Raw genomic sequence first — 15,777 nt, 5'->3', positions numbered from 1 at the left:
TCTTCCTGTGATGGCAGGAGATGATAACATGCCTACACGATGGGCTAAAGTGAGATGCCTGATGTAGGTACTGTGACATAGCGTTAGGCTAACACTGAACTTCTGACCACACGTCAGAAGGAGGAACCTCTGGTTCCAGACTGCCGTTGACCACAGGTAACTGAAACCGTGGAAAACGAAGCCACGGATAAGAGGGAACTACTGTACCTTTCGGTGACGTGCACTCCCTTGATTCACAATCCCACCTCTGCCTTCGGTCAAGGCTGTTTGTGAGTGGGTCTGATTTTAGGCTCTATGCTGTTCCACTGGTCTACTTGTCTGGCTCTATTGCAACAGTACACCGAAAAAAGTACTGCTACTTTAAAACAAGTGATGACGTTTGTTAAGACAAGTCCTCTTGCCTTTAGTTCTTTGTTTTTGCTATTCACAGCTTTTGCTTTTCCATACGAATTTTGCAGTTTCACCAAAAAAAAAAACCTCTGGAATTATACTGAATTATTCATTTGGGCAGCACTAATGTCTTTACTATCGTCCCATCATTCATGAGCATGATATATCCCTCCATTTATTTAGGCTTAAAGTATTTCAATAAAGTTTTAAAATCTCCTCCACAAGGGTTTTGTATGTTTTTGGTTTGATTTAATCCCAAATAACCTCATCTTAATGTTGTTAATGGTATTTTTTTCTAATTACATTTTGTAATTACTGCTGGCCTATAAAAACACAGTTAAGTTTTATACACTGATTTCGTACCTAGTAATCCTGCTACACTATCTCACTGGTTCTATACATTCTTGGATTTCTTTTTTTTTTTTCTTATTAAATTTTTTAAATATTTATATATTTTTGAGAAACAGAGATAGAGTATGAGCAGGGGAGGAGCAGAGAGAGAGGGAGACACAGAATCCAAAGCAGGCTCTAGGCTCTGAGCTGTCCACAGAGAGCCCAACACAGGGCTCGAACCCACAAACCATGAGATCATGAGCTGAGCCAAAGTCGGACGCTTAACCAACTGAGACACCCAGGGGCCCCAGATTTCTTACAAAGACATCTATATCATCTGCAAATATACCATTTTACTTTCTTCTTTTGCATTTCAGTCTTTATGTCTTTTATTTCTTTTTCTTGTCTTATTGCATTGGCCAGGAACTCCAGTAAAAAAATGTTGAATAGATATGGTAATAATGGATATATATATATATATATCTTCTAACATTTCACCATTAGGGGCTATTCATTTGAGATTAATATCTCAAGTATATCTCAAGTGTATCAAGATAAACTCCCTTCTATTCCTAGTTTATTACAAATTTTTATTAGGAACAGATGTTGTCAAATACTTTTTTTGTATCTATTGAGAAATTTAAATTTTTTCTTAATCAAGTAGTATGGTGAATTACATTAATAGACTTCCTAATATCAAATCATAGAAGCAGTTACAGGATAAACCCTACTTAGTCCAACTTTAAAAATCATTACTGGGGGGTGCCTGGGTGGCGCAGTCGGTTAAGCGTCCGACTTCAGCCAGGTCACGATCTCGCGGTCCGTGAGTTCGAGCCCCGCGTCAGGCTCTGGGCTGATGGCTCGGAGCCTGGAGCCTGTTTCCGATTCTGTGTCTTCCTCTCTCTCTGCCCCTCCCCCGTTCATGCTCTGTCTCTCTCTGTCCCAAAAATAAATAATAAAAACGTTGAAAAAAAAAAATAAAAATCATTACTGGATTTCATTTACTAATATTTTGTGTCCATGTTCATAAATGAGACAACATATTTCCCTTCTCCTAATGTTCTAATCTGGGATTCCATATTAAGGTAATAATAACCTGATGAAACAAGTGAAAAAGCATTCCATTTGTTTTTCCTACTCTCTACACAATTTTTATACAAAGGTAATTATCTGTTCTTTGAAAGTTAGATAGAAATTGTAAAACCATCCGGGCCCAATTTTAATGAATAGACTTGCTGAACTATTATTCAATTTCATCAATGCTAGTAATCTGTTTAGATTTTCTACTTCTTCTTGAGTCAGTTTTCTTGGTAATTTTCCTTTAAGTTCTCAAATGTATGGGTTGTCCATACTATTCTGTCTCTTTATCTAAAAGAAAGGGGATGGGGGCACCTGGGTAGCTCAGTCAGTTAAGTGACCAACTTCGGCTCGGGTCATGATCTCGCGGTTTGCGAGTTCGAGCCCTGCATCGGGTTCTGTGCTGACAGCTCGGAGCCTGGAGCCTGCTTCCGATTCTGTGTCTCCCTCTTTATCTGCCCCTCCCCTGCTCATGCTCTGTCTCTCTTTCCTTCAAAAGTAAATAAAAAAATGTTACTGCACTGACAACGGTGAATGGATTCCATTAGGGTGGAATTTTATTTGCTGAGACCCATTTTCCTGTATTTTCCAATGAACACTTCAATCACTAGGAAAACACAACAAGACACTGTTTTTAAAAAGTAGACTAGGGGCGCCTGGGTGGCGCAGTCGGTTAAGCGTCCGACTTCAGCCAGGTCACGATCTCGCGGTCCGTGAGTTCGAGCCCCGCGTCGGGCTCTGGGCTGATGGCTCAGAGCCTGGAGCCTATTTCCGATTCTGTGTCTCCCTCTCTCTCTGCCCCTCCCCCGTTCATGCTCTGTCTCTCTCTGTCCCAAAAATAAATAAAAAATGTTGAAAAAAAAAAAAAAGTAGACTAAAAGTTCCTTAAAGCTAGTGAGGACCCCACCCTCTTCCTCAGGGTCGACCTACCCATAGCATGGTGCCTGGAACGTGGCAGGCACAGACCTTCACAAATGAGCTCTTAATAAACGAGCTTTCAAAAGGCCAGGAGGAAACACACCAAAATTATTAAGCAATGTGTCTTCAGGACACGGAACCATGAGTCACTTTTTTCTTTTTTTCCATGCTCCTTTATTTTCCTAAGCTTCTGGATTACGTGACTTTCTAACATGCGGAGGAAAGTAGGTTCATTTTAGACAAGACGCTAGGAAGCCATTCCCAATACGGAGTTCTTTAGGCTGGGGTCTTCAGGAGAGTAACTAAGGACGGGGAGGGGTGTGGGGCGGGTGGAATCCCTGGGGGGACCCGGGGTGGTGCCCCAGGAAAGCCACAGGACTTGCCTGCCTGAACATCTCTGGGAAGTCGTACACGTAGGTGGTGCCCAGGGACTGGGCCTGGAATCGCTTGGCCTGAAGCAGATCCTTGGTGACGTAGGGAGTGTTGATCAGCATCCCGTGCTGGGGGCCCTGTTTGTTGCCAAAGGAGTGAAACATGATCTAGGAAGACAGAAAGAGAAACAGAGTGAAGGAGGGGACTCCCAGAGAGCCACGCTCCCGTCCAATTTACTCCCATCCTCCTCAACGAAAAGGCAGCGGAAAGAAGCAAAGCACATCACATCACGTGACAAAGCGCACACCCCAGAGAGCTAATCTTCTTTTCTCTGCCACTGTGGGCAACCAGCACGAGAAGGGACAGTGACAGGTATGGGAGCGTAGCTCCAAAAATGTGACTATCGTAGGGCTTCACACACGTGCAAAAACTGGTGAAATCTGAATAGAGTCCGCATGTGTGTTATTAGCGCTGCACCAACGTCAACTGCCTGTCATGACAAGGTCCCATTGTTTACAGTGCTATCATTGGGGGAGGTCGGGTCAAGGGTGCTTGGGAACTCTCTGCAGTAATGTTTTCCCCTCTACTATTTTTCCAACCTCCTGATACTCTTTAATCGCTTAAAAATAAAAAGTTATAGATGTAATGGAAGTCAATGGGATATTTGATTTGGTTTACAAAGATCTGTTCTAAAACACGGCTGGGGAAAATACCCATTGCCCTAAGTGAGCCAGCCTTATGGGAGCTGCACGACGGTGACCCACGGCACTCCGCATCTTATCCCAAATATCGGTCCTTGAATGGATCACACTTTGGATTGAGTCTCCTTCCCAGAGGAATGAACAACTGGCATTCAGAAGCTGACACGTCTACCGTAAACTCAAAGCAGCCACCCCAATCCAGCAGATGGCCACCAAACATCATTTCAGTCTGTGTCTTGCTCTCTCGAGCGGACGGACCCCGACTGCACTTTGAGGTGGGTCTCTGTGGGCCCGCCCAGCCTTACGTTTCCAGATCTGGGGTCGGTGACTTCTTTGTAGAGGCTGATGTCCAGGTAGTAGCCCGATTCGTTGGTGATGAACAGGCGGATGGGAACAGCACTGCCGGTGGTGGTCTGGCGGATGTTGATCTTGACCTCAGCCTGCAGCACGCGGAGTTTCCACAGCCGGCTGCCGTAGCGCATAACCATGGAACGCACGGACTCCTCGATCTGCCCCCAAATCACAGCAATTCCACTCTCAGGCCCCAATCCAGGCACACTGGTAATACACAGGTCTAGCTATTTATAAATAGTTGTGATAATAACGGAACGATGAGGGACACTGAAGGCAAAACACCTGTGACACAGTACGGACCCAGAAATAGCCACGTGCTAAGTACGTGAAGATCATGATCTCATTTCATCTCATAATTACTCTGAGGGCGGCATTTTTATGTCCCACTGACAGATGAGGAAACTGAGACTGGCAAGTAACAGAGCTAGTGTGCCTACATTATATCAATCTTTATCTGCACCGTGTAGCTCGAGCCTTTGCATTTTCTTTTCCTGGGAACTATGTGGGTTGATGGAGACGGGGCATCAGCACGGGCCCTCTGCACCCCACAGATGCTATGCTGATGTCCCAGGACTTCTTTCATCCCAGAATCACCAGCACCAACCCTGCCTGTTCATGAAGAACCAGCCACGGGAGAACGGTTCTCTATCCCCTTCCCTCCTATACATGGTCCCCAAGAGCCCAAGGAGCCAGGAACCAGGGATGAAATTTGGGGCATTCGTGTCATCCCAAGAGTGAAGCATGCTGCCCGGGGAAGGGTGAACATCAGAACAGGGATAACCCTAAGGGGGTGGCAAAAACAGGGCTCTGGAACTTCATGGACAGGAGGTTGTCCACCTGCAGCCACAGGCCCAGGGAAAATTGAACCCAGTGCCTCCCCAGAGGCGAGACCTTGAAGGGGTCCATGATGACGGTGGGCACGAAGTTCAGGAAGATGTGGTTGCAGTCGGTGCGCACACTGGTGTTGTTGAACGCCACCTCCAGCTCATCCATGGCTTCCAGGAGCAGACGCTCACCCTCGTTCTGCAGGTACTCAAAGGAGGCTTCCTGCCAAAGCGGGAGGGACAGACGCTAAGGCAAGGGGCGCAGGGCTGGAAACGGGGCCTCAGACACACAAGGAGAGAAGAAAACATTTCCCCTCCCCCGAAAAGTATGCCCAGCGAGTATACGCCGAGCCCTGCCTCTGAAGGTGAAGGCACGTCAAAGGCTGTCCAGCGTCCTGACCCTGCCTTCTATCTTCTGTGTGTGATGCTCTGACCACTGGGGGCCTCCCTGACCCCGGAGGGACCTCTGCTTCCGAGAGACAGTCAACGACTCACCCCAAAGTGAGTGCACTTTGCAAATGCAAACCAACCAATTTTCAGAGCACACACCTCCTCTTCGGGGCTCTCGCGTTCCAAGTCACTGTCCACCTGCCCTAATCACCCGAAGGCCCAGGTGCCGGACAACTAGAGACAGCCCCTCAATTCCAGAACCTCCTGAGATTATTCAAACAAGCCAAACCCAAGCCGGCCTACCCTGCCGCACCTGATCCTTCCTGCAGAAACCACCACAAAGGTTCTTATCCACGTTTCCCCCTCCTCCCGGCCTCTCGGCCGCCCCTGGTGCTTCCCCATGTGGCTCCCTGTGTAAGGTGTGCCCCCACTCTTGGGATCTGAGAGTGACAATCTTTTCAGTGGTAACTGCTTCCTGAGCTATCAGCCTTACTGTACCTGAAAATAATAAGACCCCTGGAGGTAGCTAGTTGACTGAGGCAGCAAAAAACTGACATTAGCTTAACATCGATCAATAGAGGATTAGGAAAAAGAAAAAAAACAAAACAAAACCACACACACGGTACATCCAGGCAAAGACAGCATGAGGCATACCATCTTCATCAACACGGGAGATGAGGTCTACGAGGCCCTGACCAGTAAAAGAGCAACAGTATTCAAACGGTTGGTCCACCGGGAGCCCCGCCCACAACACTACACCTGCAACTCAGGTCATGATCTCACAGTTCCTTGAGTTCGAGCCCTGCGTCGGGTTCTGTGCTGATAGCTCAGAGCCTGGAGCCTGCTTCGGATTCTGTGTCTCCCTCTCTCTCTGCCCCTCCCCTGCTCACGCTCCCACGCTCTCACACTCTCTCTCTCTCTCTCAAAAATAAACATTAAAAAATTTTTTTCTAAGTAGTTTTCAGGGGTGCCTGGCTGGCTCAGTCATTTAAGTGTCCAACTCTTGGTTTTGGCTCAGGTCACGATCTCATGGTTCGTGAGTCTGTGCCCCACGTCAGACCCCAAGCTGACAGCACAGAGCCTGCTTGGGATTTCTCTCTCACTCTCTCTCTCTGCCCCTCCCCGGCTCGCTCTCTTTCTCTCTCAGAAAGTAAACAAATAACCATGAAAAAAAATTTTAATCAAAAACCATACTTTCCAGTGTGATTTGAAAAGCTCGCAACAGAATCACAGGTGACTTTTCTGGCTGTGTTGGAAAATGATCACGCACTCAGTAGGCACATACAAGCAACACCCTGAGTACGACAGGACTCTGCTACCTGCTCAATTCCCTTCACGCGGACAGAGCGAAGGGAAGGCCAGCGCGCGAGGGACAGGTTCAGGGGGAGAAAGAAACACTCCACGACGTTTTACCTTCGTAATGAGGTCCGAGTGCCTGATGATGGCGCGGATGAAGAATCTGTGGTCTGTCACCTCCGCGCCTTCTTTCACTTTGGCAGCGCCCAGGTACAGGTGCATCTTGTGGTTGGCGCAGGGCACGGCGGTCAGATCGAAGCTGCGCATCCGGCTGAGCTCCAGCTGGAAGGCCAGGGCGGGTTCCAGGTGACGGTAAATGCGATCTTCTGCAAACTGCGGGCCGGCCAGAGAGCGAAGACGGACAGACACACAGACAGACGCTGAATTTGACACTGGGGCCGCCCGCCTGTCTGGTGGGCGCCCTGTCCTGCAGACCCCTGGTGTTCGTCAGCTTAGCACTCAGGGGATGTAGCCTTCACGGTGTTACCCGTGGGCAGCTCTAGGGCTCAAGAGACTCCGGGTTTGGGAAGGTCCAGACAAGAGCCACGAGCACTGTAAGACCTGAGTGCCGGCACGAGCCTCTCAGCTCCCAGGTGAGCCTGCCCGGTCCCCAGCGCCTGCCAGCACGGCCTCTTCTCTGTCACAGCACAGGGTACCTCTCAGGAAGTCACTAAAGGCTGGTTTCTCTGTGGAAACTGGTCCCCGAAAGGAAGCGACAGACAGTGCTGGAGACCGAACTAGAGGAGAAGATGAAGACCCGAAAGAAAGGATGGGTCTTACGCAGAAATGGAAGGCTTTGGATAAATTAAACCACAACACGCCGAACAGGATGGAGTCCGGAGTCTGTGATGGGAATAAGCCTGCCTGTTCTAGAACAGGGATGAGCAAAAGCTTTTCTTAAAGGGCCAGAGAGGGAATATATGAGGCTGGTGGGCCACACGGTCGGTCAGAGCCACGTGATCTCTGCCACTGGCACAAGAAAGCCACAGCAGAAGACAGGAGATCAGATGGGTGTGGCTGTGTTCCAGCCAAACTCCGTTTATAAAAACAGGCAGCCGGTCTGCAAGAACGTTAAGAAAAAGAGGTTGGGAGAGCCATCTGAGGACAAAAGTGATCCAGATGAGGGAGAAACCAGAGTGAAGTCTGAACGGGCAGGAAGAATGGGATCTCAGCTCCACAGAGAAACACAATCCCAGAGGAAGGCTGGAGTTTACACAAAAGTTACATGTCTGTTCTTGAAAACGGAGGTTACCTCAAGGACTGGGGACTATACTCTTCCCGAATATCAAAGATGCCAGGGAGGCAAGAACAGTATCACTGCTTTCTTTACATCATACCTCATCTCTTGCTCTGAATGTGAAAAACTTCGGAAATTCTTTCTGCAAAAGAAATCCATAGACGAGACAATGAAATCAAGTAAGACTCATACAAATACTTGTTTTGTGATTTTTTTTAAAAGCCATAACCCCATCTGTTTCCAGAATGAATCCTTTGAAAACCTTCTCTTTTCTAGTGATTGCTCTCTTCAACCCCCATCTACTAAGTAAACATCAAATCAACGGCACTGAGTCTTAAGGAATGTTAAAGACTCACACAGATGCGCTGAGAATCACACTGACCTCTTGGGCAATCAGGAATGTGATTCTTCGGAGTCCATATTCCACAAGGATGTTTTTCTGCATTAAAAACCAAATATGTAATGGAATAGTATTTAGCCACAAAAAGAAATGAAGTACTGATACAAGTTCCCACATGGATGAACCTTGACAACATGATACTGAGTCAAAGACACCAGTCACAAAAGACCTCACATTGCGTGATTCCATTTATATGAAACATCCAGAATGGGCAGATACATAGAGACAGAAAGTAGATTAATGGTTGCCCAGGATGGGGAGGGTGTTTGGTTGAGGGAAAATGGGGAATGATTGCTAATAAGTTTTTTTGGTAGGTGGTGATGGTGAAAATGTTCTAAAATATATTTAGGGGTGCCTGGATGGCTCAGTCAGTTAAGAGTCTGACTCTCGATATCAGCTCAGGTTGTGATCTCACAGTCACAGGATCAAGCCCCATATCAGGCTCCATACCGGTCATGGAACCAGCTTAAGATTCTCTCTCTCCCTCTGTCTCTGTCCCTCCTCTCTCCCTCTCTCTCTCAAAATAAATAAACATTTAAAAAAAGTAAATAGTGGGGCACCTGGGTGGCTCAAGTCAGTTAAGTATCTGACTTCAGCTTAGGTCATGATCTCATGGGCCATGGGTTCGGGCCCTACATCAGGCTCTGTGCTGACAGCTCAGAGCCCGGAACCTGCTTTGGGTTCTGTGTCTCCCTCTCTCTCTGCCGCTCCCCCATTCGTGCTCTGTCTCTCTCCATCTCTCAAAATGAATAAACGTTAAAAAAAATTTTTTAATAATAAATAAATAGATAGAATGAAATATAATGATGGTAACACAACTGTACTAATATTCCAAAAAGCGCTGAATTGTACATATTCGATGGAGGAATAATGTAGTATGTGAATTATATTTAATAAAGCTGTTATATTAAAATATATATATACATAGACATACAATTACTTAACGTATCATGAAATCTTTTTTTTTATGAAATCTTTAATAAAATTGAGGAGGGAGGTCACTGTTATATTAAAAAGAAAGACAAGTTGGGGTGCCTGGCTGCTGGCTCAGTCAGAAGAGCACGTGACTCATGATCTTGGGGTTGTGAGTTCTAGCCCCACGTTGGATATAAAGATTACTTAAAAATAAAAACTTTAAAGAAAAAAAAGATAAGTTGAGTAAAGAAACAAAAAAAGTATACTTTTTGTATATGCAATATGACTGCATTTACACAAAATTCCAGAATAGATGAAACTAATCCAAACTGTTAAAACTCAGGCTAGTGGTCGGTTATCTCTGGCAAGGAGAAGCTGGGAGCATTCATTTTTCCTATCTGAATGCTGGTTATACTTAGGAATTCACTATGAAAATTCACCAGGTTGTACATTTATGATTTGTACCCTTTTCTGGATGTTAAACTTCAATAGGAAGGCATCCAAGAAAAAGTACAAAACTGTTTTTAGTTAATCCCTAAATGAAATAGTATTACATACAGTATTATATAAGGGGAAAGAAAAAACCCAAAAGACAAGGAAATACAGTTCTTGCTTAACTTGTCCATACGGTAAAGAAACTTATCAGGGGAGATGAGTTGTCTTAGCGCATTTCAGAAAGACGTAACTAGACAAACACAAAAGAATACTTAATGGGGGGGGTGCCTGGGTGGTTCAGTTGGTTAAGCGTCCAACTTTTGGTTTCGGCCCAGGTCATGATCTCACAGTTCATGGGTTTGAGCCCCAAATCGGGCTCCACACTGACAGTGCGGAACCTGCTTGGGATTCTCTCTCTCTCTCTCTGCTCCTCCCCTGCTCGTGCTCTCTCTCAAAATAAATAAACTTTAAAAAAAAAGAATACTTCATGGAACGCTGGTTGCAAAGAGAACAAGATAAACCACAAAACAAAGAGGATGTGAATGCGGCAAAACTAACCTGGTTAGGGGGAGCCTGAATCATTAGTTCTCAACTAAGGATGTGCATCAGTGTGTGCGTGGGAATGTATATGTATATTAATGTGTGTATGTGAGAATATGTATGTAGGTCTCTGCTTCATGTAAAAAAAATTTTAAATACTCTAGCAATATATTGGAAAGGACATTAAAAGTCCTTCCTTTCCCCCAGGTATATATTGTAGCCCTCCTCTCTTTGATATGTTACGTATAGACATACATATATCACTCACTGCCCATACTTTTCCCTCCACTCTGCCCTCTCCAGGCAAGAAACGCCAATTATCGTGAGCATCATTTGATCTGGTTATAGGGTAGGGCTAGCCGCAACCACTCAAATGTTGCCTTATCAACACAATGGGACGCCACGTGTAACTTGAGTAAGAACATCAGCTATGTCAAGAAGAAACCAGCCAAAGGGAAACACGTCAATATCTTCATCCCGGGGCTGGACTGTAGGGCTGTGGGTTTCATTTTAAAACCTGCTTTTCAGGGGTGCCTGGGTGGCTCAGCCTGTTACTTCAGCTCAGGTCACGATCTCACTGTCCGTGAGTTTGAGCCCCGTGTCGGGCTCTGTGCCGACGGCTCAGGGTCTGGAGCCTGCTTCAGATTCGGTGTCTCCCTCACCCTCCGCCCCTTCCCCACTTGCACTCTGTCTCTCTCAGAAATTAAAAAAAGTAATAAATTTTGAAAAAATTGAACAGTTGAAAAATAAATAAATAAAACCTACTTTTCAGATTTGTCTGCACCGTAAACATTTTGTACAATGAACGTCATTACATTTATTTTATTTTATTTATTTGAGAGAGACAGAGATAGCGCAATTGGAGGAGAGGCAGAAAGAGAGGGAGGGAGAGAGACGACCCCAAGCAAGCTCTGCGTTGCCAGCACAGAGACGGACACGAGTCTCAAACTCCTAAAACCGTGAGATATGACCTGAGCCGAAACCAAGAGTTGGACGCTTAGCTGACTGAGCCACCCAGGCGCCCCCTACATTTGTTGATTAATCAAGTAAAGACTAAGTAAATCACTGACAATAACGTCCCTAAGCTTCCATGGCGTTATCTGGGACTCAGCATCATTCACCCCCATCTTCTGCCTAGGAAGCCCCAGGTCCCCTGAGGGACACCGAGTCAGAGGAGGTAATAAGTGTCCCTCCCACTTGGATACTATGGAGAACACAACAAATGTACAGGTAAATAGACTAAAAACCAACAACTAAAAATTTCCAAGTGGTCTCGAAGTTGGGACCAACTCAGAACTAACAGCCGGGCAGTGTGCCTGGGAGACGCAATTAATTTAGTTCAGAAATCTCAGCATCCCATTTTACAGATGGGGAAACTAAGGAACAGAGAGGTAAAGTGACCTGCCCGAGGTCACACAGTACCTTCCCACTGTTTCCACCACTTACGCTTGCCAAGCTGCTCCACATCTGTTCGCAGCTGAGGTCTCTGAGCATATATAACAGCTGTCCCTACTGCCCGGGTGAGAAAACATGCTCACAACTGCCACACGGTTATAAAAGCAAGTTCTTTGCATAGATGGCGGTCAGCGTAAGTGACTATTTAAAGATTTGAGTTTTTTGGGTTATTTCGACAAAAAGCATTCCCCGCTAGACCCCAAACTATTCATCGAATGCCTCTGTGAAGTGGCATATATACACTGGCTCATTTCATCATTGTGCGGGCTAAGGAGTGTACAGGTGACCCTTGAACAACGTGGGGGTTAGGGGCACCGACCCCTGCACAGTCGATAATCCACGTATAACTTTCGACTCCCTGAGAACTTAATTATTAACAGCCGACTGTTGACCCGAAGCCTTACCTAGAACATCAACAGTCAGTTAACACGTATTCTGCATGTTTAATGTATTATGTGCTATACTCTTACGATAAAGCCAACGAGAAGAAGCGTTAAGAAAATCACAGGGAAGAGAAAAATACACTCATAGCCCTAATCCGTGTAGGAAAAAATCTGCGAATAAGCACACCCGCGCAGTTCAACCCATGTTGTTCAAACGTCCACTGCACATACTTTGCCTTTAGGTCGTTCCGACACCCGGGGAGGGAGAAACTCTGCCCCCACGTTACTGGGGGAGAAGCCAAGGCGCTACCACGTTCGGCTACTTCTGCCCAAGGTTACGGGCTCCCAGGAGTAGCAGAGCTAGGATGGGAAGCCGGGTCTGTGGCTCTGAAGTGCACATGAGGACTCGGGCCCATGGGATGCCTTGCCACGGCAGCCCTTCCTTCCTGTCTCAGTGACTTGGGACCAGAGGCACGGCCGGCGTACCTTGGACTGTACGAACGTCCGGAAAATCGGCACCAGCTCCTCATCTTCCAGGTGGTCCGCGTACTGGATGGCCACATTCAGGATGTGGATTGGCTCCTCTCTGAGGCTCTTGGGGAGAAAACAAGGGCAGGGGGCAGGAGGCGTCAGGGGTCCCAGGCTGCCCCCTCCTGGACAGGCTCCCTGCTCAGGAGACTTACCTTGTTCTCTTCTTCAGAGTACAAGGGAGTGCAGGCCTTCCTGAAGAGGGGGATTTCCCTGGGCACGTTGGCAAAGCAGGAGATGACTTCGTCGAAGTTTCTGGGGGTGTGGGGTGGAGAGGTAGGGCTGAGGGGCTGCCGGCTCCTTAAGGTCATAGGTCAAGATTTCACTCTGGCCAGACGGAAGGACTGGGCCCTTCCCCTTTCCCACCGATGGCTCTAGGAGCTCATCCAACTCCGCCCAGGGCTCACTGGGTTCCTGACCAGGTCCAAGGCACCACTGATGGGGTATTTCCCCAAAGGGAAGAAGGGACCTATGTGATCTGAGATCGTGAATAAAAGAAAGGGTGTCCGGTGCTCGGGGGCATCAGCTGGGTTCCCTGTCACTGGCCGGGAGACCCTCATACCTCACTTCACCAAATCAAGTAAGGCCATTGCGGAGTTACAACAAGATAACCCAAGCACGAGGCACAGCACACGGGAACGGGTGGAAAATAGGCGATACTAATAGGACTGATCGCTGATGTTTACTGAGAATGCCACCTATCCCTTAGCTACACTTTAAATACGATGTTTAATATACTCCATCTCATTTCATTTTCCTGGTGATCCCATGAAGTAGATCCTTCTCTTATCCCCACGATAAAGATGAGAAAACTAAGGCACAGAGAGGTTAAATAATTTGCTCAGAGTCTCACGGCGAGGAAGCACATGGCCAGAATTTAAATACGGGCAGGCCACACAAACAAACAGGTGGGGGCCAGGAGAAGCTTGCCTGGCCCCTCTGCTCAACGTGTCTGGGAGACTGGGCCACTCTGGGTACCTTGTGAAGTCCTCAAATCTCCTGAAGGCAACCATGGCCCCCATCCGCTGACACAGTGGGGCAAAGCCGCTGTCCATGAAGAGCTCGGTGCTGTGCCTCAGCAGGTCGGGGTTGGTGACACTGATGGGCACGGCCATCCTGCAGGGGGACCAGAGGAGGGGACTGATGCGGCTGCTTGAAGACCTGGCCCCAAGAGTTGCTCCTGCCCTGGAAGCTTCGATGAGCCAGACTAGCATTAGAGCCCTCCCACAGTGGGGCTTAAAATTGCACGTGGAACGGACTGGGGTCTGGGGCTGAGGAGTCCTTTTTTTTTTTTATGTTTTTTATTTATTTCTGAGAGAGACAGACTGTGAGTGGGGGAGGGGCAGAGAGAGGGAGACACAGAATGCGAAGCAGGCTCCAGGCACTGAGCTGTCAGCACAAAGCCCGATGTGGGGCTCGAACTCACGAACCATGAGATCATGACCTGAGCTGAAGTTGGAAGCTCAACCGACTGAACCACCCAGGCATGGGGCTGGGAAGTCCTCTCTGATTGCTCAGGACCTGGTACAGACTAAGTGCAACAAGCAAGGGAGGGAATGAATGAATGAATGAATGAATGAACGATCCAGATATGCATGCGTGCAGACAAGTCCAGCCTCCCCATGGTCCCAGGGAAATCCAGAACGGTGAACTCAGCCACAGAGCATGAACACTCTTAGTGCCAACTTCTCCTGGACAGCCCAGCCCTAGGCGGCTGGTGAAAGGGCAGGCTTGATTCTAGAGAGACATGCCAGGCTTCCGCTCTCCCAGTCCCTCCCTCTCCATCAAACCTGCTCTTGGGACAGGGGTCCGGAACCAAAACCGGCCCCTAGGCCAGCTGCCCGTGAGAGCTTAGCTGGCCACTGCCCCCAGGACTGGCAGCTCACCAGCAATAAACACAGACAGATCCCCTGGAGCCCTGGAATCAAGTGAAGAAGGGGTTACGAGAGGGGGTGCTGAAAAGAGGCCTGCTCTCCTGAAAAGGAGATCTCCTTGCAAGACTGGCCCTTGGCTGGTGTCTGGGAACTTGGGGAGGGTTCCCACCATTCCCTGAATCATACAAGAGGCTCGCCGTGCTCCAAATGTTTGTGCCGTGTGGTTTATGCAGAACACCTGCCTTCCTTCTGGAGTCGGGGATTTCAGCAGAAATCCCCGTGTTCGGCAGAGGGTGTCTACACGACCAGCTCCCAGCAGAAACCCTGGGGGCTGGATCTCTAACCAGCTGCCGGACCGCACTGCACACAGGCCATCACAACACGTTGCTGGGGGAACAGAGCGCATCCTATGGGGCTCCCTTGGGGAGGACTCTTGCACCAGGAGTCCTGGGGACTTCACCCCCGTGACCCTCTTCCTTTTGGTGACGGTGCCCCACTTCGCGGACTATCACTGCGACAAGTCACAGCCGTGAGCATGACCTATACGGAGCCCTATAAATCTTCCCAGCCACCTGTCAAGTCTGGGGTGCTCCTGGAGACGCTGGACCCAGGTGGGACAGGGCCTCTATGCCTTCCTGTTGGGTACCCCTGAAATCACTCCCCACCCCCTCCCCCAGGCTCCCTGCTCTTGGACAGCTAAACACAGAGAAGCAAACCGGCATAGAAGCATGGGCTGAATTCAGCCCACAGGTGACTTGGGCCCCTGCAGCATTTTTAATTTTTTGTTTAAGTTTATTTGTTTATTTTGAGAGAGAAAGAGCAGGGGAGGGGCAGAGAGAGGGAGAGAGAGAATCAGGACAGAGCCTGACATGCGTTTCAAATTCACGAGCCTGGAGATCCCATGACCTGAGCTGAAAGCAAGAGTCGGACGCTTAACTGACTGAACCACCCAGGCGCCCCAGTCCCTGCAGCATTTTTAATAGATTCCTACACATCACTTACCTGTTCAGAGCGAAAAGTTGAAGGATTTAATTTTTTTTTTCTTAAGTCTAGATGTCCTACTTCTCTTGGGGGAGAAAAAAAAAGGAAAGATGTGGGCCGGCTGGGCCATTTTCCTGGGGGTCGACCAGCAGCCCGCAGGCACAGCCACTCTCTCCAGATCCTGCCTCCCAGCTGTGCTCACAGCCCCCCCCCCCCCCCACCGTGGCCCTGGCCCTCAGTCCTGGCTGCACCCCACGTGAAGGTCCGCTGGCCTCTGACCTCCCTGCACTGGTCCCCTGACCCAAAGAACAATGCGCCTGGCTCTCCAGCCGGGTCCTCCTGGAGGTGGGACTTCAGTCATCGCAGCCCTTCCT

At 48.2% G+C, this 15,777-nt stretch overlaps 1 protein-coding gene across 2 annotated transcripts in view; it reads right to left on the bottom strand.

The window, feature by feature from the left end:
* Positions 1–15,777, bottom strand: part of ACACB (acetyl-CoA carboxylase beta) — a 109,107-nt gene that overhangs the window by 19,288 nt on the left and 74,042 nt on the right. For both annotated transcript variants that reach the window (XM_047828208.1, XM_047828207.1), the window contains exons 29-37: positions 13,527–13,664; positions 12,704–12,803; positions 12,507–12,614; positions 8,275–8,331; positions 7,993–8,034; positions 6,773–6,988; positions 5,037–5,192; positions 4,097–4,300; positions 3,102–3,257 (exon numbers count right to left, since the gene is read on the bottom strand). In XM_047828208.1, coding sequence (XP_047684164.1) covers positions 3,102–3,257; positions 4,097–4,300; positions 5,037–5,192; positions 6,773–6,988; positions 7,993–8,034; positions 8,275–8,331; positions 12,507–12,614; positions 12,704–12,803; positions 13,527–13,664 — 1,177 coding nt within the window. The remainder of the gene's footprint in view (positions 1–3,101; positions 3,258–4,096; positions 4,301–5,036; positions 5,193–6,772; positions 6,989–7,992; positions 8,035–8,274; positions 8,332–12,506; positions 12,615–12,703; positions 12,804–13,526; positions 13,665–15,777) is intronic.

Source organism: Prionailurus viverrinus, chromosome D3, assembly GCF_022837055.1.
Source record: "Prionailurus viverrinus isolate Anna chromosome D3, UM_Priviv_1.0, whole genome shotgun sequence".
In the NCBI taxonomy this organism is placed as follows: Eukaryota; Metazoa; Chordata; class Mammalia; order Carnivora; family Felidae; genus Prionailurus; species Prionailurus viverrinus.
This window is presented reverse-complemented; position numbering and strand designations above follow the sequence as displayed.